At 36.9% G+C, this 12,405-nt stretch overlaps 1 protein-coding gene across 1 annotated transcript in view; it reads right to left on the bottom strand.

Annotated features, from left to right (window-relative positions):
• Positions 1-12,405, bottom strand: part of MORC3 (MORC family CW-type zinc finger 3) — a 40,752-nt gene that overhangs the window by 18,979 nt on the left and 9,368 nt on the right. The window contains exons 2-8 of the mRNA XM_058523073.1: positions 9,597-9,669; positions 7,019-7,151; positions 5,888-6,102; positions 5,159-5,306; positions 3,643-3,790; positions 1,561-1,689; positions 1,230-1,349 (exon numbers count right to left, since the gene is read on the bottom strand). Of these exons, the coding sequence (XP_058379056.1) occupies positions 1,230-1,349; positions 1,561-1,689; positions 3,643-3,790; positions 5,159-5,306; positions 5,888-6,102; positions 7,019-7,151; positions 9,597-9,669 (966 nt within the window). The remainder of the gene's footprint in view (positions 1-1,229; positions 1,350-1,560; positions 1,690-3,642; positions 3,791-5,158; positions 5,307-5,887; positions 6,103-7,018; positions 7,152-9,596; positions 9,670-12,405) is intronic.

The following is a 12,405-nucleotide window of genomic DNA, read 5'->3' as shown; positions in this document are numbered from 1 at the left end:
ATTACAATTCCAATTATAAATGAAAATTAGCATTTTAAATAAAAGTTACTAATACCTCATATCATGGTTGCCAGATTTATTATTTTTGACTAAAATTAGTGGTTACAAAAAGCTCAACAAACTTCATTTACTTTTGCAAAAATGCTATATTCTGCGCTCATTCCACGTAAAATATGTAATAGAGTTACAACCCCTGTTGAATAATATTCAAGATAAACCCACCCTATTATACTGTGTAGAGCTCACATCATTCTACAAAAAATTTAAAATGAAACAAGATGAATAAAAAATGAAAATCATAGAATTAAAAACCAAAATATGCCTAGACTTAAAACTTTTAACAAAGGTGATTTTCAGAATTTGTACCACTGAATTCTTAACATACACACACCAAAAAAACCTGTGAAAACACGTAAAGGATAAACAGATTGACATGGTGGGCCATGTTCACCATCCTAAATTGAATTCCACAATAATAGAAGTGGTGCAGGAGAAAGGTTCTAATATACTTAGGAACTAACTCCAAAAAAGTCAATTACCTATGAGATACTGTTTTTCGGGCTACTGAGTCAGCACTAATTAAAAACAACCAATTTCATTCCAGCATAAAATAATCAGGGATCCATATCCAAATGCAGTCAAAAGATCTGCATCTGTGCCTGATATCCATACTTTCTGTTAGGCCAAAGCAAGTTACTCAACTAATTATTAGCCCCAATTTCCTCATTTGTAAAACAGAGAGAAAATAAATTCTGTCCCTCTCCTAAGATTATTTAGGAGCAAATGAGAAATAAATATAAAAGTATTCTAAGTTCAAGTGCCATGCCAATGTTATTAAAAACACTGACATTTAAAAGTCATTAGGCAGGGGCCGGCCTGGTGGCGCAAGTGGTTAACTGTGTGCGCTCTGCTTCGGTGGCCTGGGGTTTGCAGTTTCGGATCCCGGGCACGCACCGACGCACCGCTTGGTAAGCCGTGCTGTGGCAGCGTCCCATATAAAGCAGAGGAAGATGGGCACGGATGTTAGGTCAGGGCCACTCTTCTTCAAGAAAAAAAAAAGGGAGGGGAGGACTGGCATCGGATGTTAGCTCCGGACTAGTCCTCCTCACAGGAAAAAAAAAAAAAAAAAGAATTCACTGGGCAAAAGGCACATTATTTCACATCTGACCCAAAAGCAAGTTATTCTAACTTTTACAAAAGATATAGACATTTGCAGATATAAAGCTTACCCTTAACTGACATCCAACTTTTTCATAAGCTTTGATGAGTCTATTTCTGTGATACATCATTATCCCATAATGATCTTTATTTCTGCAGTTGAATCCAAAAGTAATTCTCACCGTTTTAGTCTTAAGTGTTAAGGAAAATTCTGAACACACCACCTCACTCCCTTCAAATCATTTCTATTTCATTATTTATTTGAGTCCAAAAGTGCATCAAAAAAGGGCAAAGTTGGAGAGGATTAGAATCCATATCAGGATAAAAGGAGAAAGGGGGAAGGGCAATACCCTTGATTGATTTAGCTTTATATGGCATCATAAAAAGGAAAATAAAGGATACTAAAAATTTGGGTCGGTAAACATCACGTTCGATGTAGGCAAGACTCTTCGACACCAGCTGTGTCTTCACTTTCTGTCCACGTAAGATGATCTGCATTCTCGGCTTTAGATATAATATACTGCAGTAAGCCTGCAAAGACACACAACAATATTTTTCCTTTCCAAATAATTATCTACCAATTTGTTCACCATTACTTATGCACGTATTTAAAAAGAAAGCTACTGGGGCCGGCCCCGTGGTGTAGTGGTTAAGTACGGCACACTCCCCTTCAGTGGCCCAGGTCAGGTTCACTGGTTCGGATCCCGGGTGCAGACCTACACCACTCGTCAGCCATGCTGTGGCAGCAACCCACAGATAAAGTAGAGGAAGACTGGCACAGATGTTAGCTCAGGGCCAATCTTCCTCAAGCAAAAAGAGGAAGATTGGCAACAGATGTTAGCTCAGGGCAAATCTTCCTCAGCATAAAAAAAAAAAAAACACCACCTTAAAAAAATAAATAAATAAAAAGAAAGCTACCACCACCTTGCTTTGATAAAGGACCCATTAACTCTTCAAAACAATAAATATAGACTATAAAGCTGTATTAGTTAATATTTGACTACTTTTTATTAAAAATAAACTCAATATACTATAGCCAGTAAAAATGATTTGCAGAAAACAATCTATTGACCTATACACATGTTAATATGCTAAGTGACACAAGCTACAAAACAGCAGGTATGGTATGATCTCATTTTAATTTTTTTAAATGTATGTATGTACCAAAAGGACTATATTTCTTGACTCTTCTGTCAAGTACCTATATTGCTATTATAATTTAAAAAGCACCAATAAATTTTATTTAGCCAAAAACAAGCAAATTCTAATATAAACAAAAGAGACTGTTCTAAGTTTGACAAGGAAAAAATCGCAAATACCAACACTTAGAGAAGACAAGCATAGTACTTTTTTCAAAACTGACCTGAAACAATCAGCATTTATCTAAATGTGTTTTCAATTCTTAATGCATGAAAGTTCAGATACTTTAGAATCCTGACCAAATTTTGCATGCTAAACATGCTAAAATATGCTCTTCTGTGCCTGCCTCCAAGTTGTAAGAAACTCTGAAGGAAATGAATGGAATAACTCAAGGTGGATAGATGAAAAGTTCAACACAAAATTAAAATCTGAACATTTCTCTTACTTTTTTTCCTGACTCTTGATTTCAAAATTAGCAGTGTTCCCTTTTTCATAAAATTCATTAATGACATTTTAAAACTTTTTTTTTACTTCATGGTATACTAAAACCACATCATCTGCTCTGGCTGCCTCTGGACCTGTTTCACACTTAAGCAAGACCTTCTCAACAACCAGAATATATTGCAACACCACACTGGGGTATATATCAAGGAAGAGCAATACCTGCCACTGTAATCGCTAAGATCTCAGAGAAAGTTACACAGTAAACCTGTAAACGTCAAATGTATCCTCAGCTTGGGGTTATGGAATAATTTTAGTACAAAAAATAAAGGGAAATGTTACTGTTATATGTCTTATCATAGTGACTAAGAAACTTAATATTACTATTATATCAACATTGTTATATCGAGATATTAATTTCTTCAATCTTAAAGACATACACATTTCTAAGGCCAAGTCTCAGAGATATTTAGCACAAAATTATATTAATGTATATTATCTGTAATCTATACATAATGTATTGTTTTAAGGATGTCAATTAAGGTGTGTGTATTCTAGAATATTTTAAATTAAAAAAAGAGAGAGACACTCTGAATTTGGTATTTTTGATTGAATTAATCAATATGGCCATCAAAGAATATACTGATTCTAGTATTCCCAATTCATATAATCTAACCACATAGTGAAAGAACTACAAGCACTGTTAGGCCTGGTGACTTTGCAATTACAACAACTTGTTTCTAAGCAAATAAAACAACCAGTGTGCCCAGGAAAAGTTTAGTAAGTTCATGTCTGAGATACTTTCACTTAGAGATCGCTGGCAGCATTTATAACACAAGTGGATAACATAATTTCCATTATTTGATGATTTTCTCATTTCCACAGAGAGAGCTGAGCACATACCCTCAGGGAATAGTCGCTCTCAGGGGCAATTTGGTCCATCCTTTCTTGCTTCTTGTAACCTTTCTTCCCCATTGTCTCATCTAAATCTTCTGGAATTCTGATGTCATATTTATCCTTATCAAAATCAAACTCTGTTGTACTTTTGTAGCTGTAAAAATAATTTTTTGAAGGAGCTAAAGTTTACTTCACAGCAAGATAAGGAAGCAAATATTATTAGCTAACAAAACAAAACAAAACACCTACATATGGTGGGCATCACAGTAGTGGTGGTGGTGGTGGGAACAAAAGCAAGAAAAAAAAAAAGAAAGAAAAGGAATCCAGTAAAATGCAGAAAAACTTTATTCACTCACACATTGCTGGAAGGAATGTCAAATGGTAGGGCCACTCTGCAAAACATTCTGGCAGCTTCTTAAAAAACTAAACAGGCAACTACCATACGATCCAGCAATTACACTTCTGGGCACTTATCCTAGAAAAATGAAGACTATATTCCCACAAAAACCTGTACACAAATATTTATAGACTTGTAGTAGCCAAAAACTGTAAACAACCCAGACGTCCTTTAACAGGTGAATGGTTAAACACACTGCGCTCCACCATCCACTGCAATACTACTCAGCAAGGAAAGGACGCCCACTACTGACACACGCAAGGACCTGGATGCATTTCCAGAAAATGATGCTGAATAAACAAGCCAATCCCAACAGGTTTCATTCACACTGTGTGATCCCATTTATAACATTCTTGAAATGACAAAGTAACACAAATGGAGAACACATTACAAATCGCCACAGATTAAGGAGGGAGGAGTGGGTGTGGACATAAAAAGGCAATAGGAGGGATCCTCATGGTGATGAAACTGTCCTGTAATATCCTGACTGTATCAATGTCAATGACATTTTGACAAGGTCAAAAGAAAATAAGATAAAAAGGGAGTATAGGAGGCCAGAAAAGCACAAGATTTCAAGTATTTTAGGCTTACCATTATTTGTACTTTATTTCTATGGTTCAGTATGTCCTAGGATTTCTCAATACTACACATTCACCGTAAATTTTAAAACTTTTATTTGGAAAGGATTTTATCCTCACAAGGATGAAGGACTACAAATCTTAGCAAATATTACTTTTCTCATTAGATGCTAAATCATGCTTAGCTTTAAGAAATGGACAAAGATTTCTCTTTCTAACATACATGACTAGGACTAAGCTGGGCTTTTATCTTCTCTTTTTTTTTTTGAAGAGAGGGGTAGAATAACAAAGAGCGAGATACAGTGCTATGGAGACTGAATGGCAGGGCTGGCAAATTTATTTTTAGTAATATGAAGTTATCTCAGATGGAAGCCAAAATGGCCTCAATAAAATACCCTTGGAAAAGACAAATCATTACCTATGCCAAAAAATGAGTACCTTCCCATGTATTTCTACCCTGTGTAACAATGGGTAAATGTAATAAAACCATTCCTGCACATGTACTTTACCTCCCAAATGTTAACAACTAGCTGAGGTCTACATTTACCTTCTAAGATTCCAAATGATGATCCTCGTCCCCTTCTTACCCATAATAGCATCAAGTTCTGCCAGTAATTTCTGTTCCGTAGAAAACAGAGAATGTTCCAGAATTGCAGAAAGGCTTGCTTTTGATTCTGCTAAATTAATCATCTGTCGTATATCCTAAGTTAAAGACTTAAACCAACAACATACTTTTCACAATTGTAATATGGAAATCAACTCAAACTTAAATAACAGAAAAACTATTTTCTAAATTATTTCTCAGTTTTAAAATGGCAGTTTGATTTCAAAAGAACACCAAAAAGAATAAAGTATGAGCAAGTTTATTATTATTCCTAATTTAATGGTTTCCAATATTTGAATGTGTTTACACAGAAGGTATTTTCCTACAGATATCTTGCCTTTCATGGTAATTAGTGAAATTTTCAAGCCAGACTACAAGTCTTATTAGACCACAATAAAACTGAAACCAAGAGGTCAGCTCTGGGAAGCTTAACATAAAATGCAACCAGCTTATGTTAAAGATTTCCATGGCACATGGTACAATTCCAACAGAGAATAGAGAGAGACAAACATTTAGCCTCAGATGCAGGGTAGAGGCAGTGGATTAGAACAAGAGCTAGAACGGAAGGTGTGATTAAAATACAAGAATCTGGAGGAGGGCAAAAGGATAGAACAGTTCAGAATATCTCTTTAGAATTTCTACACAGTTTCTATTTCAAAATCAAAAGGATATGGTGTTTGTTGAAGGCCACTATCGGGACAACAACATGTTCTGCTTTTATGACTTCCAAGTAGGTCTGAGACAAGAAGCCTACGCTCATGCTTTCTCCATTTTTGGTAAAAACAATTGCATCTTTACCCAAACGCATAGAACCCGATTTGAAGCCATTCCCATACAATCCAACTGGGACATGACCATTCACGGTGACTTTGTCACTGAAGCCAAAGCTAAAAAGAAAAGAAAGATTTAAAAAATAAATACATATAATATTCATTTTTTTTTAATTCAAAAACTGTAATACCAAGTAAAAAGCATGGATTTATATGCAGGCCTCATCTTTCCTAGCTATATAATTTGGGCAAATTACTTTTAATCTGTCTTGATGCATGTTCCCATCTCTGAAATGAAGGAAACCAAATCTACATCATAGTGGTGTTTAAGGATTACACATACTAAAACAGGAGCTCATTGCCTGGCACATCCTTGCTAAATGGCTGAGTTACAATTCAGACTCCTGGGACCTTGAGATTTTATCCCCTGAAATCTCTTCCCTTAAGTGTGAATGATTCTCTTGTTCTCAGCAAGCCTACTGTAGTATGATTACTGATGGGGTCAACCTGAACTTTTTGGCAGCATAAGGAGTATTTGAGGAACAGTAGAAAGGCCTCTGCTGGCAAATTCTCCCTCTCCCTTGTACCTGTATTATGTATCCTAGTTTCCATTTCAGGCACATTTGGCTTCATACTGACATCCTATTCTGTGACCCTAGAGCCCAAGGCCTTATGACTATTTTATGCTGCTTCCTTAACCTTTAAAATGACCCCCCACGCACAAAGTTTTACTGGACATACTGATTAAAACTAATTTACACTAAAGTATAAATAACGATATCAACGTGCTACAATTCCTTTAGGAATGGTGGAATTTTAGGTAAGTCAGACATGGGGAGAGGGTGGTGAGAATGGTAGGGATTGCCTAATAATCTAACAGTAGTAGAAAATGATGGAAGACTTTAGAGAGCAGAGCACATTGTGGGTACAGCATTTCATGTTGAAAAAACAAAAACTATGGGCAATAAGTATGACAGAAGAAACCCTTGAACTAGGTAAAAGCAATGATTTCAAGTGTGACACTTTTACATACCTTAGCATTTTATGTAATTTATCTGAAGTCATACCATTCCCATTATCAGTGAATGTCAAGCATATATGGTCATTTATCACTGTTTTGTCAATCCATATCTGTTTAGCATTCACATCAGGATCATAAGCATTATCTGAGAAACAAAAGTTGAGAATTTTGATTTCGCATTTTAAAGAAAAGCAATTAGCTCATAACAATCCCTTAACAAGCAACAGAATAACATATTTTAAGGAAATTTAAAAAGTTGCAATGTTTAAGAACTCCTAAGATCTGAAATCATGAAACTAAACTGTACCCTGCTATATATATATCCTTCACTGACTATTACAGAATTAACTCTTTCCAAAGCCCTCCATTCATTATACAGAGAGCCAAGACTGGTACCCACCACACTGCAAAAGTGTAAAGCAAGAAGAATTACTGCACTACAGATGATCAAGACAGGAAGGTCTTCTCCTGCACAAAGCACTAACCTGGCTAGCATAAGGGAAATCATTGAGAGCTGAGCGTCAACTACCACTACAAGTTGGCATGGAAGGAACGCAATGTGGTTCCTGAATAAATGAGAAAGCAGTATCATTTTCTGCTAAGTTACATACAAAGATGAAGGTTTACTTTCTACATAGTTCTTCAAATTGTGGCCCTTTTCAATCTAACCAAAGTTTCTGGTAACTTGTACATTTGTATGATCTCTGTACACCTCCCCATTTAACATCCTTGTTTCTCTCAGAATGTGTAAGCATGAAAGAATACATCAAAGAAAAATGAAAAAATTCTCAACAGTAGCAGTAATAAAATCAATTTATGAATTAAGATCCATCTGAATATCCTTAACTGACTGAAAATACTTTTTGAGGTATATTTTGAAGTCTTTATAATATAAAAATGGTTCTCAAACTATCCTTCCATAAGGCAGCCTACAACTAAAATCAAATAATCTTTTTCAATCAAGCACTTCAGGAAAGTGTTTCATAAAAAACTTAAAATCTGATACACCACTAAGAGCACCACGACTTTGAGCTGCTCTATCTCAAACCTAGATAATCATTACATATGAACAAACAATCTCAGGTTGGGTAGCTCCTCTGGAGTGCCATGAAAAAAGAATAACCGTGAACAGCTGAAATGCTATAGCATATCCACTCCAAGGTTTAAAAAAATACACACCTGAAAAGCATGTTAGCTGGAAGACTGGAAAATCTAACTATACCAAAGAAAAGAAGGGTGCTCAAAAGTTCCTTCTTTTCTTTTTCTTGAACATCTAAGATAGAACCCTTCCTTGATAAAGAATCTAAAGCATAGGGGCCGGCCCAGTGGCGCAACCGGTTAAGTGCGCGCGCTCCGCTGCAGCAGCCCGGGGTTTGCCGGTCCGGATCCCGGGGGCGCACCAACGCACCGCTTGTCAAGCCGTGCTGTGGCGGCGTCCCATATAAAGTAGAGGAAGATGGGCATGGATGTTAGCCCAGGGCCAGTCTTCCTCAGCAAAAAGAGGAGGACTGGCAGATGTTAGCTCTGGGCCTATCTTCCTCACAAAAAAAAAAAAAGAAAAAAAGAATCTAAAGTATAACTAAGAATTCCTAAGAATATAATTTTCCTTTATTATCTGTTTCTCAAACATAAGCTTAAATATAAAAAAAATTCATGTGTATGAATTTTCCCAAAAAAAAAATCATGACCCATAATGTAAATCTGATCACAACTTTGCCTCTTTTCTCATTTTCATTAAGGGCCGGCCCCGTGGCTTAGCGGTTAAGTGCACGCGCTCCGCTGCTGGCAGCCCGGGTTCGGATCCCAGGTGCTCACCAACGCACCGCTTCTCCGGCCATGCTGAGGCCGCGTCCCACGTACAGCAACTAGAAGGATGCGCATCACATACCCCAAAGCCCCAGCAGATAGTCGTATGTGTGTGCACCCCTTCTCCAGCCATGCTGAGGCCACGTCCACATACAGCAACTAGAAGGATGTGCAACTATGACATACAACTATCTACTGGGGAGAAGGGAAAGAGGAGGAGGATTGGCAATAAATGTTAGCTCAGAGCCGGTCTTCCTCAGCAAAAAGAGGAGGATTAGCATGGATGTTAGCTCAGGGCTGATCTTCCTCACAAAAAAAAAAAAAAAAAACACTATTAAAATCCTATACCTTGATCATTCAATCTATTGGAAGAAACAAGAATTTATATAATCATAAAACTAACATAACATTAATCTTCCTACTTACTAACACCAGAAAAATGAATCCACTCTATGTTATACTTTCCAACTATTAAAAAACATAATTTTCATTTTTTGCCAATAGACCTATTTCTTTTATAATCAGAATAAAAATATTTTCAACATAAATGCTTTATGAACTTAGCAAATTAAAAAACTTTGATAGTAGTATAGGGAAGGTTGAACAGTGATTAATTTGACATCCATTTGAATAGCTGTTATGCTAGGTAACCTTTACCAATAATGTTATTATTCAAGATAAACGTGTATGAAACAGCACATTTGCATACTATTGTTCAATGTAAAGTTTTTTAAAACTTCATTTGCAAGCAACAGATTATATATGAAATGTCGATTTTACATACCTATTAATTCAGCAACTGCACTGAATGGCCAAGTGTGACTGGTAGAATTTGTATGTAAAAACTTCGGGCAAAGCTGTAACACATCAAGGATTTATGTAAATTAATTCCAGTCTTTTAAGAACAAAACCCAATATACTCTTCTATCCTTGTGTTAAACAACACTGAGACCAAGCAAAAATATCTTAGCCACCTGCTTCAGGATATACCTGGAAGATAAGTCTGTGAATCAACTAAATACTTTACTCATCAAGACTTGCTTCAAAACCCTTGCCTCCTTATGTCCACCAATGCAAAACCATGATATCATAAATTGTCCAATCCCAAGTTACGAGCCTTGCAAGATCTACCTCAAAATTACCCAGCCAAGGCCCTAAAATCCTATAAATATCATTTCCTAATCTCCCTACTGTGAGACACACTAAGACTTTGTCAAGGTGGAGTTTTCTCCTTAGCATATTAGGTTTAATAAACTCAGCTTTGCTTATTAATCAACAGGCTTTTCTGGTGGTCTCATAGAAAGTCAATATTTAAGACTTTTTTATATTATTTATTGCAAGATCATTATAGTTGAACTTGTGGCAGCAGAGTAGTATACATCTATAAATTCTTCAAATAATGTCAAATAATAGTTCAAATGCAACAAATCTTGATTTCTAAGGATTTTATGTCTGATTTTACTCACAGTAATACAGTATGGAAGAATATGCCAATCAACCTTATGGTACAGGGAACTCTCTAAATTCCTGAGTAATGTAGATATCAAATGTATAAAAATGTTAAAGATGGTTTTAATAGGCCAAGGTTTGAAAATTTCAACATGCAGAGAATTTCCAAGTAATGAGGATTTTTTTGTACTCATTTTGAACAGATTCTCTCATATTTTAGGAAAAAAAGAGAGGGGGCACTTTAAGTGTTTCATGTGAAGAGCCCTAGAAATGTGATCCGATTATAAACCAAGCCAACCATATTTGTAGTGCTCAGCTGCTGCCACAAGGTGTCAGAAAGAGGTCTACTTTTCCTCTGTCCATGCTTGATTTTAGACCATCCCGAAGCATTCCTTCACCATTAGGCTGAAGCACACGTGAGAAATGGTATTCCGTAGAATGGTCTTCCAACTGGAGTATACGTAATTCAGGCTTTCTATGGCATACATCATGTAATATGGCATCCATTCATGTAATATGGTGTATAAGTAATTCAGACTTTCTAAAGCATACATCACAAAGAGTTTTTAATGGAAATCAATTTCCACATCTTCATCTTCCACAAGAAGCCTTTTCTAAAATTAATCTACCTGAGGACGTGCCAGCAGTCAGCCATCAGGAAGATCTTCCCATCCCAGCCTCTCCTCTCCCCTTGCACAACTGTCATTCTACCATTTATAAAAAGAATGGTGTGCTCCTCACCCATTCTAAATCTTATGATGGGGCATGGTCTGGGGGTAAAAACCCTCTGGCTACCAAAGGAGAAAATGATTAATTGATCACTATAAACCCTTAGCATTTCTGTCTCTGCTCTATTTTACGCATTTCTTTCAAGTGTGAAGTATGGAGTTAAAAATGGGGTATTTCGGTCGACGTTGCAATACTTTGATTTTAGATGTATGGCCTAGTGTGATGGTGGGAATGTCAATTTTCATTTAATGACTTCATCCTATACACTGACTACATACTAACATGGTACGCATTGTTCTTGAGTAAGAGTCCCATGAAAGCAAAGCAAAGAAGGCATCAGTAAGAAATAACGAATGCTAAACTGGCTTTTCGGGTATTTAAATATAAGCAATTATTTTCAACTACTCTTAATAGTAATCTCTAGAATATCCCATTAGCTGGAAAGAAAAACACTCTTGAACAGCCAAAGCAATGTAATACACACACACTAGAAGCAGACCAGACTATGCAGTATGGAGTATATTTAACTAGGCGTGTGATCCTGGGCAAGAAGCTTAATCTCTGTGCCTTGAGTTTGGTCATCTGTAAAATGAGAATGATAATAGTATCAGCTTACCAGGTTGTTAAGAGAATTAAATGACTTGGTATCTGTAAATGCTGGGGCCGGCCCCGTGGCTTAGCGGTTAAGTGCGGGCACTCCGCTGCTGGCGGCCCGGGTTCGGATCCTGGGTGCGCACCAACGCACCGCTTCTTCGGCCATGCTGAGGCCGTGTCCCACATACAGCAACTAGAAGGATGTGCAGCTACGACATACAACTATCTACTGGGGCTTTGTGGGGGGGGGGGGGATAAATAAATAAAATCTTTAAAAAAAAAAAATCTGTAAATGCTTAGAAGAACACCTGGAACATAATAAGCATTAAAAGTGTGTTTAAAAAAAAAAAAGTATTCCTTTAAAGGCAGAACTGAGTTCATATAAAAATAAAAATAAGGAAAATGCTTGAGGGCCTCAAGAAGGAATTAAAAATGAAAATAAGGGGCCGGGCCGGTGGCGTAGTGGTTAGGTTCATGTGCTCTGCTTTGGCAGCCCGGGGTTCGCTGGTTTGGATCCTGGGCGCGGACCTACACGCCGCTCATCAAGCCATGCTGTGGCGGCCTCCCATATAGAAAATAGAGGAAGATGAGCACACATGTTAGCTCAGAGCTAATCTTCCTCAGCAAAAAGAGGAAGACTGGCAGCAGACGTTAGCTCAGGGTCAATCTTCAACAACAACAACAACAAAACATAAGATTTGAAAATACAGATGCACTGCAGATTAGAGTGGAGTGCTTAACTGGAATACGAAGTTTTCGGTTTTAATGGTGACTCAGGAGTAGGAGATGTGGCAGTAGAGAAGCATGTACTTGGAAGTAAC

The sequence above is a fragment of the Diceros bicornis genome, chromosome 27, assembly GCF_020826845.1.
Source record: "Diceros bicornis minor isolate mBicDic1 chromosome 27, mDicBic1.mat.cur, whole genome shotgun sequence".
Lineage (NCBI taxonomy): Eukaryota > Metazoa > Chordata > Mammalia > Perissodactyla > Rhinocerotidae > Diceros > Diceros bicornis.
This window is presented reverse-complemented; position numbering and strand designations above follow the sequence as displayed.